Here is a 17,400-nt window from a genome sequence, read left to right as displayed (position 1 = left end):
CCGCTCTGTGCATCTGGTATTGTGCAGAATGCAGAGTTGACAGAGTCTGCAGTCTTACAAGAAGTAAACTCTTTTGCAATCATCCCATTTTGAGAGTAGGAAATTGAACTATCAGTCAAAACTATTTCAAAATTAAGGACAAATAGTGTCATTTTAAATCTCAATAAAGGACAAGGACAAATAGAGCTGAATAAAGGACTGTCCTTTGAAATAAAGGATGGTTGGCAACCCTAACCAAATACCAAACCTATGAGCTCAGGGGACATCACATCAAAAGTGCTAACTAAACAAATAAGAAAAATGGTAAAGCAGCAGGTACAAACAGCTTAAGCATTGAAATATTTAAAGAAATAATAAAAGCCACAAAAGCCACAACAAAACTCATTGTGGCCTACAACTCAATAATCAGACAAAACAGAGTACCTCAAACCTGGAAGACCTCAAAAACAAAGCTCATCCCAAAAACACAAACCCCACAAATCAAGGACTTCAGACCAATAGCCTTACTAGACACATCTTACAAAATACTAATGGGCATTATCAAAGAAAAACTGGAAAAACACCACCAAAATCAAAACCTACTAGAAACACAAAATGGTTTCACATCAAAGAGAATAGCTGACAACATCTTCATGCTACAATACAGCATCACAGAAAGTTACAAGAATAAAAAACCACTGATTGTCATTTCAATAGATTTCACCTAGACCTTTGACAGTGTAATAAGGAAAACCCTAATAAAAGCACTACAAAATTCGAACATCCACCCAGACATCATATATACAATAGTCAACATATACCAAGGAGATGATACCAAGAGAATGATAAATAACGAGGAAACACGCAAAATACAAATCACCAGTGGTGTCAGACAAGGATGCAATGGCTCCATCACACTTTTCCTATTGATAACACACCTGATCATCTACTAAAACCTCCAACTGGCTTCACATTAAAGAGAATAGCTGACAACATCTTCATGCTACAATACAGCATTACAGAAAATTACACAAATAAAAAAAATTCTGATCATCATTTCAATAGATTTCACTAAGGCCTTTGACAGTGTAAGAAGGAAAACCATAATAAAAGCACTAAAAAATTCAAACATCCACCTAGTCATAGACTCCATAACATATTTAGAAATAAAAATAACAAATAAGAGAAAATGCCTCAAAGAACACATAAATAACATTTTCTGCAAAGGAAAATAATTTGCTAATCAAACAGCCTCAATAACAGCAAGAAGCTGCAAAAGGATCAGCATTGACAAGGTGTGCTGGAAAAATGTCGCCATTCCCAGTCTATTCCACTCAACTGAAGCAATCTTCTTCACAAAAAGTAAGCTCAACAGGCTGTAGATAATAGAGAACAAGGCATACAAAATAATATTCAGAGCACCACACTACACACCAGCAGCAGCCCTGAGAGCAGAGATCAGATCTTCCTCAGCTTACACTACAGATATGCAAAACATGCTCTCTTATGCCTGACACATCATTGGAATGGGAGGGAACAAGCTAGTCGAGCTCATTTCAAGACCTATTTGAAAGATAAGGAAGTTACTGGGCCAAGCAACATTGATCATACATGCAAAAGCTTAACTTAAACCTAGAGAGTCTCATACATACATATACCAAAGGCTTTTCCCCACTCACAAGGGAGGTAGCCAAAAAAACAAAGGCATAAAAACTATTCCCACCCATTCCATCCCTAATACACTGCACTCCCCTCCACCCTGGCTATTGCAATGAATTGCAGGCTGGCAAAACATTGTAAAGCCAATGGATGGGCATTTATCGACAACTGGGACCGCTTTTACGGTAAGAATCATCTACATAGAAGGGACGGGGCGTACTTGTTGCCCAAAGAATTTCGGCTCCTTGCTGTGAGTGAAAAGTATGCATCCTACAGGTTTTTTTCGGGTAGATTACGTGGGAGTAGGGGGGAAGTATCAGAATATAGTTTAGGCAATAGAAACAACTTAGAGAGGGACTGCGAAAAGAATCACCAAAGTTGGTGGAGGAAAGATAAACTTAAAGTTTACTATACAAATAGCAGAAGCATAATTAACAAAATTTATTTGCTGCAAGGTAAAGCATGCATAGAGAATTTCGATATTATAGCTATTACTGAATCATGGATCAACATGGCTGATAAACATTTCCTTCCAGAAATCGAAATAGAAGGATATAAGTTTTTTCACAAGGATAGGGTTGGCAGGATTGGGGGAGGTGTAGCACTTTTGCTAAAAATACAATAAACTGTATTATCAACAATTCGATTAAGGAAGAGGACTGTACAGAATCTATTTGGGTAGAGAATATAGGCAAGAATAAGAAAGTTATTATTGGCGTCTTGTATAGACCTCCTAACCTCAGCATTGAGCAGACTGATCCTCTGATTTATGAAATTCACAGAGCGTCCCAGTACAAAAACTTTGTGATCATGGGAGATTTTAATTAAAGAAACACTGGGAAATTTTAGTAGATGTGGTGCAGGATAATTTCCTAAAACAAGTGATTACCGATCCTACGAGGGGAGAAAATACCCTGGACTTACTTTTAACTAATAATGAGCACCTAATGAGCAACATAAAAGTGGGAGATAGTCTAGGCTCTAGCGATCATCAAGAAATAAGATTTAATATTATTTGGGAAGAATTAAAAAGTACAAATAATGTCCAAGTACCAGACTTCAGGAGAGCAAACTTTGACAATATAAAAACCTATATGAAATTGAATATGAAAAGTTATACAGACTTTTCGGACATTTCAGACATTGTTGACGGGGTCAGGTCACGGAGGGTAATATGCATACCTTGGGTCAGGTCACTTGGGGGCAGGGGCTCAACAGACAGGTCAGCAATTTGGATGAAATGTATAGCAATCTAACTGATCTAATTATTAATGCATAAAATACATTTATCCCCCTGAAGTCAGTACGGAAAAATAGTAATACTCCCAAATGGATGACGGACAGATTGAAACATGAGATCGGAATGAAAAAAGGACTTTATGTAAAAATAAAAAATGGGGAATCACACCTTAGATCAAGATATAATGAAATGGCAAAGCTGGTTAAAAAGAATACACGTATAGAAAAATGTAATTATGAAATTAAAGTTGCTAGTCAAGCAAAGTCCAACCCAAAGGGTTTCTTTCATCTCTATAGAACAAAAAATAAATAAAGAATAGAACCAATTAAAAACGATGAAAATGTCATGATAGAATTGGAGGAAAAAATGAGTGAGGAGTTTAACAATTATTTTCTATCGGTGTTTACTAATAAGAGGTTAGATAAATTACCTGACTGTGATCCGATTTTCAGAGGGGATGAAGAAAGTAGTCTATCTAATAGGAGCATTAGTAAAGAAGAAGTAGTCAAGCAGATTGAAAGACTTAAACCTACAAAATCCCCGGGTCCAGACAAAAATTTTCAGTTAACTGAAATATTTAATAAATCAGTAAACATTGGTTTTGTGCCTACTGCTTGGAGGCAAGAAAATGTTGTTCCTATTTTTAAGAAGGGAGATAGATCGTCTATATGCAACTACAGGCCAATCAGTTTGACATCGGTTATAGGAAAAATGCTTGAATCAATAATATTAAATAGACTCGGAGAACACATCGAAAGACATAATTTAATTCATGATTCACAGCATGGTTTCTCCAAGGGTAAGTCATGTGTAACTAATCTTCTATCCTTTTACACTAAAGTATATAAGGCATCAGATAACAATGATGATTATGATGTGATTTACCTTGACTTTAGCAAAGCGTTTGACATGGTGCCACACCAGAGACTACTAAATAAAATCAAAGCCCATGGCATGGGAGGAAAAGTGTTAGAATGGATTAGAGCTTGAATTATTAACAGAAAACAGTGGGTCACCATACATGAAGGAAAATCTAGTTGGGGCAATATTACCAGTAGGGTCCCCAAAGGCATGGTTTTGGGTCCCTTGTTGTTCATTATGTACATAAACAACTTAGACAATGGGATAAATAGTGATGTTGGTAAATTTGCGGACGACACTAAAATAGGATGCCTAATTAGGTCAGGAGACAATACAGAGATTCTGCAGGATGATCTTGACAAATTGTTCACATGGTCGGTGAAATGGCAAATGAACTTCAATATCTCTAAGTGTAGCATGTTAAATGTAGGGCTACACAACCCCGAAAATAGATGCAGCTTAGATAACACACTTTTAGAGGAAACTGAGTGCGAGAGAGACTTGGGAGTTCTAGAAAGTCCAGACCTTAAAATAGGAAAAAAAGTGCATTAGCGCCAGGAATAAAGCTAGCAGAGCATTAGGTTTCATTGCTAGGATGGTAACAAATAGAAGTGCAGAGGTAATTATCAAACTCTATCTAGTGATAGTTAGACCCAGCCTTGACTATGCGGTACAGTTTTGGTCTCCGTCCTACAGAATGGACATCAATTCACTAGAATCAGTACAGAGAAGAATGACCAAAATGATACATGGACTCAGAAATTTGCCTTACAAAGAGAGGCTTAGGCACCTTAACTTACACTCTTTGGAAAGACACAGAGTGTGGGGTGATCTAATAGAGGTGTTCAAGTGGATCAAAGGCTTTAACAAGGGTGATGCAAACAAGGTCATTATATCAAAACAACAGGGCAGGACTCATAGTAATGGTTATAAACTGGACAAATTTAGATTTAAGAAGGAAATAGGCAAGAATTGCTTTACTAATAGGGTGGTCGACGAATGGAATAAACTTAATAACCATGTAGTAAGCGCTGAAACTATCAGTTGTTTTAAGAAACGATTAGACAACTTTATGGGTGGGGATGACAGGTGGTGATGGATACGGAGCTGCCTAGTGTGGACCATATGGTCTCTTGCAGTCTCCTTCATTCTTATGTTCTTATGTACCCTCCCTCTTATCTTGGCACCTCCTGGATGATGGGTCATCCCTGCATCTTGTCTACTGCCCTGGGTCAGAAGCAACATTGCAAGACACAGCACATCCACAGCAAGGCTGCTTCATAAAATCGGCGACCCTCCCCCTCTCTGTCCCCCCATGCAGAAAAGAAGAAGACGGGGAGATATCCCTTTGGGCTGCGTCAAATTTTTCTCACACATACTACCTCACCCCTCATCCCCCACCCATTCCACCTCATGCATCACAACCTCATCCATATACAACCATTCTCCATTCACCCCTGTCTTCTGTCCTCTCCCATCCTTCCTCCACAGACATTCCCCTCTTCCCCAAAGCCCCTTTTACCCCATCCATCCATCTCATCCTAGTCGCCCCCTCAAAACGATAAAAAACCTCAAATCCAGGATAAACAATATTAACACAGACATATGGAAAGCTGAACTGGGAAGTAAACCCTCCCTATTGTACTACAGGCAATGGAAACCAGAAATAAAAACGAAAGAAGAAATTGATGAAAATAATGGGGAATAGTAACTATTATCAACAGACCACAATTTTTTTTTAGCTTTGCACTTGTTTCATAGATGTAGTCTGCTTAGCAAGTGTGCACCACTTAACAACCTAATTATCATCTTGCTTTCAGGTTCAAAAACACACAAAGAGCTTGAGCTCATAGTAACACAGAAAACATTTCTCAAGGATACCAGTCAGCTCTTGGCTTGTCAACAAACATCATCACTGGAATTGTATCACAAGGTTGTGTACTTCTTTGCTTCCAAGTCCCAGCACATTTTTCATGAAGCAATGAAAGGAAGGCAAGTACGGTACATATGTAATTTCAAACATCTCTTGATGTAATTTCACTATGGTAATTCAGGCACAAGGGGCTGAATTCATATTGAGAATGGCAAAAGGCATGCATGGTGATTGAAAATTATCATTATTAATTTTCCACTCTCAGACTTCTACTTGCTGCCCTTAAGGCATGCATGGTGATTGAAAATTATCATTATTAATTTTCCACTCTCAGACTTCTACCTGCTGCCATACATTTCAATGAAAATTCTTATAAAAACAGTAAACTGGAAAAAATGGTGAGGCACAATGGGCTATATCGTATCCCAAAGAATGTAAATACAATGAGTCCTCCTTATACGGTAATTCTTTATCTGGTAAATTCACAGTTATGGTATTTGATAATTACTACCCTTGATTATATTTATGGTAAGAAAAATTCACAGATACAATATTCGCTCGTGTTTTGAAGAGGAAAGAGCAGGGAGAAGGTACGTCTGCCATATCCTATTATTACATGTTATAATGGGTTTGGCATACAGTAATTTCAATTTGCTGTAAGGTTTTCAGGAACGCATGTGTACCGTATAACGAGGACTTGCTGTAACAGCATTTATGTCATCAGTGCCCTAGTAGTGGAAAATGTAACTACATACATGCATATACCAAAGGTTCCCCTTACCTAGGAGGTAGCCAAAAAACAAAGGCATAGAAATCACTTCCACCCATTCCATCCCCTACATACTCCACTGCCCTCCACCCTCTTCCCTCCCTCTTATCTTGGCACCTCTTGGATGATGGGTCATAACTGCATCTTGTCCACTGCCTTGGGTCAGAAGCAGTGTTGCAAGACACAGCCCATCCACAGCAAGCCCGCTTCATTAATTCAGCAACCGCCCCTCTCCATCCCCTCATGTAGAAAAGGAGAAGACGGAGAAATCACTTCGGGCTGCGTCAATTTATTTCTCATACAAACTCCCTCACCCCCCATCCCCCACCCACTCCCCCTAATGCATCACAGCATCATCCATATACAACCACTCTCCATTCACCTCTATCTTCTGTTCTCTCCCATCCTTCTTCAACAGACATTGCCCTCTTTCCCAATGTCCCTTTTACCCCATCCATCCATCTCATCCTAGGTTGCCCCCTCATGTTCACTTCTTCCACCTCTGCCTTCCACACCTCTTTTACTAATCTTTCTTCACTAATTTTGTCCATGTGTCCAAACCATCCCAACTATCCATCCCATACCACAACCCTGAAAAGCTTGTCTGCTATGAGGCAATTTTAAGGTCATGCTTTTTTTGGATAAAATCAAGACTACAAAATGCTAGAAATGTGCATTTTAGTGTTCTAACTCATTCTTATTTATATTTTCATAGATGAAATAACAAAATATAAATAAATACAAAACCTTCTTAGTTGACCTTCAATGTGCTAGTGATCCACATCGAGAAAGAAAACTATTTACCAAACCGGAAGAAGTCCATGTCTTACACAGAAAACTAGGGAAAAGGAGAAGAAAAGCTCTGGAAGTGGTATACATTACCATCAAAAACACCACCAAATCCCAAGGGGGTTTTATGTCCATGGCCCAAATGTCCAAACAGTGGCGATTGGTGAATGTGGGGTTAAAGGAACTAGGTGAGGTACACTAACACCCATCAGGTCATGACGGGAGGAGCTGTTCCCAAATAAAAGTTGTTAACAGGTTTGATACCTTTTTCCAGCATCAGTCCACTGAAGAAGGGCTAAGAGGTCAAAACATATGGTCTGAATAAAACTCCATACTCTAGCCTTAATGTTAAATTTGCCACCTCTCCTCCATATTATATACAGTATATATATATATATATATATATATATATATATACATATATATATATATATATATATATATATATATATATTATATATATATATATATATTTACATTTATATGTATATATATATATATGTGTATATATATATATATATATATATATATATATATATATATATACAGACGCTCCTCTACTTAAGTTCATTCGTTTTACGTTTGAACTGACTGTAAAAAAAATTGTAATTTTTTTTTTTTATGAATTTTTGAGTTTAGCGTGCTCTCTGTAGTATGTGACGTTCAAACAATACTTACACATGAGGCTGCGTCCTTTGTTTACATGGCACAAACGACATAGTGAACGTGCTTTGCCTCCTCCTCCTCCTCCTCCCCCTCCTCCTTCTCCTCCACCATTTTACTTTATGTTGCTTGAATTTAATTTATTTGAAATTAATGTTATTATTTTACAATGTTATGTTTATAATTAATGATTTAGGGGTGTTTTATAAGATACGGTAATAGAATTTATGGATGTATACCACAGTATGAACGGTCATACATTACTGGAACCTACAGTAACAACTTACGTTCATTTTCACGTTACGTTCGGCCGTTTGGAACGTAACTAAAACGTAAGTTGAGGAGCGTCTGTATATATATATATATATATATATATATATATAAACTGGTGAAAAATGTAGTAACACATTTGTAAATCACAACTGACACCAGTCGGAAGAAAAAAAAAAGTTGAATAAATGGATCTATATATTTTGATTGCTAATTGCAATCCTCTTCAGAAGTGCAAAATGGGAGGAGGATACTATCTTAAATAGAAACTTTTTACAAAGGAAAAGGAACTAGGAAAGGAGTAAATATTAGTACCCTCACTCTCTAGTGACCTGAGGATGACATGAGGTTGGGTCAGGGGGAGGGGAGGACACCTGTTAACAATTTGTTTTGTAGTGAATAATCCTGAAATTATGTCTGGGGTCCAGTGACCCTTAGAAATATTCATAGTGGGTAGATAGTCTGTTAAAGTGGATTCTACTATTTTCCCTCTTAACCCACAACCAGATTTGTAAATAATTTCATATTTGTCCTAGTCCATCCAGTGTTTTAATCTATTCACGTGTTGGAACATGGCTGAACGCTCATTCAAACTTGTCCTTAGGTCTCTCCCCATCTGACCGATGTATGTTAGATTACAATCTTTATATGGAAGGGAGTAAACCCCTGGGATATGTTCTATGAACCTCTGATGAACATTAACAACTTTTTTTATTAATAGTATTCAGGTAATTATGAATTAAATTTACCTTATCTTTGTGAAGAAATTTGGACATAGGATTACAAAGGATTACAAATATGGAGCATGCCAACAGGAGACCTTTTGGTCCATAACTAGGTCGGATGTAAAAAAAAAAAAAAAAAAAAAAATAATAATAATAAATAAAATAAATAAATGCATAGGTATAGTTAAATAATAAACAAATAGGTAAATAGAAGATAATAAATTGAGAGATAAATAATAAATGAAAACCAAGCAAATAATAAACAGAGAAATAATAACGAACAAATAGACAATATGGCAGTCATTACATCATCTTGCTTGGATGTTTATCTAAATGAATCATAAAGCTTCGAACTGAACTACACTGCACTGCCTCTGCAGGAAGTTTATTCCATTCATTAACTACATGGTTGGCGAAGTTGTTTCTACCCACTTCCAAATTAAGTCTATTTCCTGACAGTTTGAGACCATTATTTCTTGTTGGATTCTCATTCAGTGTACAATTTTTCTCACTTTTGATGTTGTCAATCCCCTTTAGAATCTTAAAGACCTGTATCAAGTCACCTCTGAGTCTATTCTTTTTTAGGGAAAACAGATTCATATGTTTTAGTTGATTTTTGTATGATTTATTTTTGATATTTGGAATCAGTTTGGTGACTCGGCATTGTACTTTTTCCAATCTGTCAATGTCTTAAATGAGATTCGGTGACCAAATGTGGATGAACTAATGATTTATAGGCCTATAGCTTGTTAATGAGAGATGGACTTTTGAAGTCAAAAGATTGTGCAATCAGTCCTAGAATCTTATTTGCTTTCTCAGAGGCTGATATACACTGTTTAGATGATTTGAGATCATTACTGATAATTATGCCGATATCCTTTTCGCTATCTTCTTTTGTTAACGAATTTCCAAATAACTTGTAATCGTACTTATTGTTATTATTACCTATGTGGATAACATTGCATTTACTTGTGTTAAATTTCATTAGCCACTTTTCAGACCATTGCTGTAGTTTATCTAAATCTTCTTGAATATCTAATTGATTTAAGTGATCATTTGCCATTCTGCACAGTTTTGTATCATCAGCAAATTTGGAGACAATAGATTTTAGTCTGTGGTCTATATCATTTATATATACTATGAATAGAAGTGGCCCAAGAACAGAACCCTGAGGAACTCCACTCATAACATTTTTCCATCTAGAAGTTTAGCCATTTAAAACAACTCTTTTTTTTTTCGATCATTCAACCAATTTCTAGTCCAACTTGATAGGCTACCACTTACTCTGTGTGAAGCTAATTTGGTAAGTAGCCTTTCATGGGGGACGGTATCAAAAGCTTTTGCAAAGTCTAAATATATTAAATCTATATTGTTTCTTTTGTCATAATTTGAGATGACTGTGTTGTAGAATTCGAGTAAGGTAGTCACGCAAGAACATTTCTGTCTGAATCCATGCTGGCTATCATTTATCAAAGAATTACTTTTTAAATTATGTTCAATAGCATTTCTGATGTTTCCATCATTTTTCCTATGATTGAAGTTAAGCTTATAGGCCTGTAGTTATTTGATTTCTTTTTGTCACCTATTGGAGTAACATTAGCTAGCTTCCATTCTCTTGGGACATCTCCGGTTATGATAGATTTTTTAAAAATAATTTCTAATGGAACAACAGTTTCATTTTTCATTTCCTTTAAGATTCTTGGATGCCAACCATCAGGCCCCAGTATTTTATTAACTTTGAGTTTCTCTATACACCTTTTAATTTTTTCTTTTGTTATATTTACTGTAGTAAGTTCACCCTAGACTTTTCACAGATTCCAGTTTGGAGTTCACTTTGAGGTGTTTTGTTTACAAATACTGAGCTAAAATAGTTGTTTAAAATATCACACAGTCCTTCATTTGAATACTCAAATTGACCGTCAGCCAAATAATAGTGGGCCAATGTGATTCCTAATAACCTTTTTATCTCTAACATAACTATAGAATTCTTTGGGATTCTCTATGAATCTATCAGAGATATTTATTTCGTATTGTCATTTTTGTTTGTTTTATTGTCTTTTTTAAATCTCTCTGTATTATTACATAACTTTGATAGTCATTAGGTGCACCTGAGCACTTGTATTTCTTATAAGCCTGTCTCTTTTTAGCAATACTTTTTTCAGTTTCTTTGTCAAGCCATTTTGGGCAAGCCTGATTTGGGGGGTGTCTGTCCTTAAACAGGATGTAAGTATGAATCATCTTAGTAAGTGTATTTTGAAATATTTCCCACATCTGATCTACAGGTCTTTTGCTTAATTTTGCCTCCCAATCTGTAAGCTGAAGCTCCTGACGTAATCCTATGAACTGAGCTTTACTAAAATCAGGTATTTTAGATACACAAGTATCTATTCTAATTTTTTTTTAGCAGTTTGAATCTAAGTTGTGATCACTATTTGCAATAGTTTCACCAACTTCTACATTGGTTATCATGCTTTCATGGCTAATAATCAATAGATCTAGTAAGTTTCCATGTCTGGCAAGCACTTTTACATGCTGAACTAAGTAATTGTCACCAAGAAAATCTATCAAGCAACTACCTATACGGCCATGTTCAAAGGTCATCCAATCAGTGTCAGTAAAATTGAAATCACCCATTATCAATAAATGGCTAATGGCTAATGGACTCAGAAAATGGAATAACAATGAGATTTTGTAACATGTTTGGCTTTGTGGAAGGGGGATTGAAAAAGCTGGCTCTGGCTTGGCTGAGGGCATTATCCAGGAACCAGTCAGGGTAAGCTAATTTTGTTAATTGGGACCCAGGGTAGTGGACAAGATGCAGGAATGACCCATCATCCAGGAGGTGCCAAGATAAGAGGGAGGGAAGAGGGTAGAGAGGAGTGGAGTATGTAGGGAATGGAATGGGTGGGAGTGGTTTCTATGCCTTTGTTTTTTGTCTACCTCCCGTGTAAGGAGGAAAAAGCCTTTGGTATATGTATGTTTGGATCTGATGGAGATTAACTCATGTTCTAAAAATTGGGGGCTACAGATCCTAAAAGCTCAGAGAGAAAGACCCAAAGCTACACTCCTTTTAATGTGATTTGGATGATGACTAAAAAAGTGAAGATGACTCCCTGAATGGGTGTTCTTTCTAAAAATAGTAAAGGCAAGCCTATTCCCTTTCCTCATGATTAAATTAAGGTGTCTAAAAAGGGAATTTTGCTATTGTTTTTCCATTCCACTTTGAGATTAATATTAGTTGCTAACTGATTAAGTTTTCCTAGAAAAACATAAAAGGGACCCCAACTCTATCTGAACCACATCATACCTGAGGGTTTTATTGTTGGAAGAAGAACATTCTCAAAGTATTCCATGTAAAAATTGGTCAAAATAGGAGAAAGTTAAGAACCCATGACACAGCAAAATTTTTGCCTAAAGAACAAATTTTGAAAAAAATTTTTTTTTAGTTGAAACACAAGTGCATACAAGCACTCCGGTTTCTAAAATTATCATGCTTGTGTACACTTGTGTTTCAACTAATGTTTTTTTCCTTTCAAAATTTATTCTTTAGGCAAAAGTTTTGCTGTAGCATGGGTTCTAACTTATCTCCTGTTCTGGCCAATCTTTCCATGAAATACTTTTAGAGTATTCTTCTTCCAACAATAAAACCCTCAGGTATGATGTGGTTCAGATATGTTCATGATATTTTTACCCTTTGGAATGAGAGTTGGGGTCCCTTTTATGCTTTTCTAGAAAAACTTAATCAGTTAGCAACTAATATTAATTTCAAAGTGGAATGGGAAAACAATGGCAAAATTCCCTTTTTAGACACTTTAATCATGAGGAATGGGAATAGGCTTGCCTTTACTGTTTTTAGAAAGAACACCCATTCAGGAAGTTATCTTCACTTTTTTAGTCATCACCCAGATCACATTAAAGGGAGTGTAGCTTCGGGTATCTTTCTCTGAGCTTTCAGGATCTGTAGCTCCCAATTTTTAGAACATGAGTTAATCTCCATTGGAGCCCAATTAACAAAATTACCTTTTCTTGAGTGGTTCCTGGATAAAGCCCTCAGCCAAGCCAGAACCAGCTTTTTCAATCCCCCTTCCACAAAGCCAAACGTGTTACAAAATCCCCTTGTTATTCCCTTTTCAGAGTCCATTAGCCATTTGTCCAAATTTCTTCCCAAAGATAAGGTAAATTTAATTCATAATTACCCGAATACTATTAATAAAAAGTTGTTAATGTTCATCAGAGGTTGATAAAAGATCATATCCTAAGGGTTTACTCCCTTCCGTGTAAAGATTGTAATCTAACATACATCGGTCAGACGGGGAGAGACCTAAGGACAAGGTTGAATGAGCATAAAAGGTCAATCAGGTATGGTCAAGAGAGTTCAGCCGTGTTCCAACACGTGAATAAATTAAATCACCGGATGGACTGGGACAAATCTGAACTTATTTACAAATCTGGTTGTGGGTTCAGAAGGAAAATGGTAGAATCCACTTTAATAGACTATCTGCCCACTATGAATATTTCTAAGGGTCAATGGACCCCAGACATAATTTCAGGATTATTCATTACAAAACAAATTGTTAACAGGTATCCTCCCCCTCCCCCTGACCCGACCTCATGTCATCCTCAGGTCACTAGAGAGTGAGGGTAGTGATATTTACTCCTTTCCTAGTTCCTTTTCCTTTGTAAGAGGTTGCTATTTAAGATAGCATCCTCCTCCCACTTTGTACTACTGAAGAGGATTGCAGTTAGCAATCGAAATATATAGATTCGCTTATTCAACTCTTTCTTCCGACTGTGGTGTCAGTTGTGATATATATATAAAAGGTATATATACATATATATATATATATATATATATATATATATATATGTAGATATGTAGATATATATATATACATATGTATTTATAAATATGTATATATGTACACATTACAGTAATGATAATCATCAACAAATGTGTTAATTTCTCCTGTAAGGAGATTTTATATCATATATACATATTTTGTGGGTGTATTGCAGAGAAAGTGCAAATTCACTCACAAAATTGTTGATCAGATTAAAAAAAGGCATAAATAAGCTAGAGAGCATTGGATTCTCTTGCTTATTACAAATAGCAATATATTTTCTTAATTCTTACAAATAGTAAGCTGGATCAGGAGCTTGTAGTCCCTTTCAAGAGTGGCTCATCAAGATGCGTACCTGGTTTAAGCAGGCCTTCTTAAGAATATGTGGAAAATAAACAAACTTGTCTTGAAAATGATCAAATTATAGTTTGGGAAGGATTAACCTGTTGTATGTAATTATTGCTATTATATTAAATTAATAGGATTTTCAAAGATGATCTTATACAAAGTTGAATATGGTAGCATTAAAATTTTGCAAAGGGGATTTATACATTAAAACTCCCATTCAGTGAAATTTGAATGCTCACTGACATAGAAAAAATGCACGTATCATATTCTTTGATTTTACTTGAACTAAGGTTTTCTAATAAAAAACAAATAAAACAAATGTATACATCAAAATGGGTATCATATTTGAATAGTTAAATACACATTTTTGGCTGTGCTAAACCACAAAATAAATTGAAAACAATGCAAATTAAAGGTAGGCACAAGTGTTTCTGATCTAACCACCCAACAAATAACCAATCCACAAAATACACTCCAGATACTACATAACAGTAAATCAGTGTTCTTGCTTTAACTATCCAACATGACTCCAAAGGATCACCATGAATCGGAAGTGGTCAAGGCCCCTGAATGTTCGTGAACCATCAGCACCCATGCAGTTGGCGAGGACTGTTTACCTTATTAGTGACAGGGATATATACTTTTTAATTTTCTTCAGGCTAATGCACAGACAATTTTTCTCTGCTGAAAGGCAGAACCAGAACAGATGGTATTCTTTATTTTTATTGACATACTGTCATCTGAGGTCAGTCCCTGAAATTGATATAATTGTCCGGCAAGAGTCAGAAGAAAATTTTCAAAGTACAGTACAGCACTTTAATATACTGAAAAGGTTATACTTTTCATGACAGTAATTTACACCACATATTTTGATGTGGCTAAGGACAAGAAACTGTATGTAACTACAGAAAGTGAGGATTGATGCTCTGGCTGGCATGAGGGCTGGGAGTCACCCTTCAGCTGCATAAAATCACCTGTCACCAGCTAAAACAAAATCTATACATTAATTCACTGTGTTGAAGGAGTGAAGGAGATACATCTGGGTCAGTATTCTTCACCACCAACAGTGGTCGTCTGTTACTTGAAGAGCAAGAATAAATAATTTCTTTATCAAGCACTGAACTGTAGCAGACAAAATGACATTACCCAAACATCATTTCAAAAACCAGTATGATATCATTCAAGTAAACACATTTGATATAAAGACCACTTTTCATTACTTTCTCCATACAGCAAAATTTATGCTGGAAAAGAATTTCTCTTGAAGTCATTCACTTTAGAAAATGATGTAACTAATGTCAAATGACATGAAACTGTTCTTATTATATACTACCAGTAAACTCAAATGTTGAGTAAGTATATGCTAAAATTTCTGCACTTGCGTGTAACTAGCTAAACAGATACAATGTCAAAGGAAATGTGCATATATATATATATATATATATATATATATATATATATATATATACTGTATATATACATATACATTTGCATATGTATGGGGAATGCTCGTAATGTGCTGGTTGTGTTGAGTTAAGCAAGCTTAAATTTACTTATTGCTTGTGATCTAGTCTAAATCAATATGTAAAACCACTTCTATTAGGGGATTCATATTAACTTTTATTTCAAAATTCAAATGTGATTATTGCTTAGAAAAAAAAAAGCACTGTTACTTTGATACTTGTAAACCTCTTTTTTATCCACAATAATGATTACAAAATAACTTTTTAAGTACATTCATGCCTTTCTTTTCCATTGATATTTTTGGTACTTAAACATACCATTTCCTTTGTAGAATGGATGTTCATTTCATGTATTGGTTTAGTTTCTGTCCTCTGCTATTTCACTTTTAACTTGAACTCAATATCTGTGTACCTTTTAGGTGCAACTGGTTCTAGGGGGATTTGAATGTGTACATCTGACTGTTCTATTATATTAAAGTCAGAGTAAGAATCTGTTTCTTCACTGGGTATAGAGAGGGTAGTGTCTTCTCCCACTTCCGTACCAAGTGACAAGTTACCTTGTTGGCTATGAAGATGTGTTGGGTCTTGCTGGAAAAGCTGCAGTTCTTGTGGTGTCTCAACTCGAGGTAGTAGTGACTGTGAAGGTGATGGTGGAGGTGATAACGATCTTGGTGATGAGGCTGAGGATGATGATACTGTTGATGACAATGTATCTTTGCAAGATGTTATGCATGGGTATGAAGGTGGTGGGGTTTTTGGAGGGTAGAGGTGCTCATCAGAGGAATTTTGGGATGGATAGGAGGGTGGTGCACTCTTGAAAGGACATTGAATGGAAAGGATCTGGGACAGGTCTGATGACTGGTGGGGAGATGAGTGTGGATATGGGGGAGGTGGTTTGTTCATAGTGTGATGCATATATGGAGGGAAATCATTCAGTGTGTGGTGAAGGTATGCTGGAGAGGACTTCAATAGTTTATACTGATGTGGGAAATAGGTTCTATTTTTTGGATGCCGGTAGGGAGGAGGTGGGCTGTGTGGGTATGGGTAGGACAACAAGGGCCCTGGAGGGTACAGGTAGGAGGGATCTTTTTTGTCTAAAGGTTCACCCTTGCGGAGTGATGGTGGTGTGGCAGTCCACATCTGCATCCTAGACTCCTCGGGTGCTCTGGTTTCATCCTCTTGAGTAACCCTCGAGGACTGGTGGTCCAACCTCCTCCTCCAGAAAAGTTGCTGCTTCCTGGGACCTCTTGGCCTGCTCATTGTTTGCCAAGCACCAAAAGCTCCCCTGCTATTGATACCACATTCGCCCCCATCATCCTGCCTCTCTAGCATTGTCGTCGTTGTCTGCTGTGGTGAGAGGCAGTTGGAAGGCATGAGGACGATGCACTTCAACCATGCTGACCATCACGTGCGCTTCTTGTTCCAGCATTTCCGGCGGGGTAGACCCATCCGGAGCATATGGGTCTCCTCCTCTGCTTCCACTTCAGGTGGTTTCAAGTATGAGGGAGCTACAGCCAACCCAAATGTTGTCAGCACTGTGGAAAAGGAAGGGTATTAATACCACATTTTTTCCTGTTCTGTCTGGCCTTAATGCTAAGAAGGCATATGATCCTTATAGAGTATCCCTAGTGCTCTCAAGAACTAAGCTTCTGAGCTGACATACTGTTTAAGCAAAATGTTCAGTCTCTACCAACACACTCTTAACTTTCATGCTAAATGTTAATATACAATCAACCTCTCTCATGGAAGGGTGACCACTCCTAATACTTGAATTAGAGCCCTATAACTTTATATTTTCTTCATCTAAAGTTTTGAATCTATCCTTAAATAAATGGTCCCAAAGCAGTAACTTCTTTCTGATCCTCAGAGTGGTGGTGTCTGTGAAGGATGTTCTACTGATGACCTAACATTTCTGACCAA

General features: G+C 36.6%; 1 protein-coding gene across 2 annotated transcripts in view; it reads right to left on the bottom strand.

Moving 5' to 3' along the window:
* Positions 1-13,921: 13,921 nt before the first annotated feature.
* Positions 13,922-17,400, bottom strand: part of LOC143040575 (ergosterol biosynthetic protein 28 homolog) — a 624,496-nt gene continuing 621,017 nt past the window's right edge. Inside the window, exon 2 of one of the 2 annotated variants that reach the window (XM_076211692.1) lies at positions 13,922-17,015. In XM_076211692.1, the coding sequence (XP_076067807.1) occupies positions 15,856-16,854 (999 nt within the window). In that variant the 5' untranslated portion in view covers positions 16,855-17,015 and the 3' untranslated portion in view covers positions 13,922-15,855. The remainder of the gene's footprint in view (positions 17,016-17,400) is intronic. The other variant, XM_076211783.1, reaches the window with a different exon arrangement.

This window comes from Oratosquilla oratoria, chromosome 1 (genome assembly GCF_046742065.1).
Source record: "Oratosquilla oratoria isolate Oo_2021 chromosome 1, ASM4674206v1, whole genome shotgun sequence".
In the NCBI taxonomy this organism is placed as follows: Eukaryota; Metazoa; Arthropoda; class Malacostraca; order Stomatopoda; family Squillidae; genus Oratosquilla; species Oratosquilla oratoria.
Note: the sequence above shows the minus strand (reverse complement) of the source record. Positions and strands in the feature narration are given on the sequence as shown.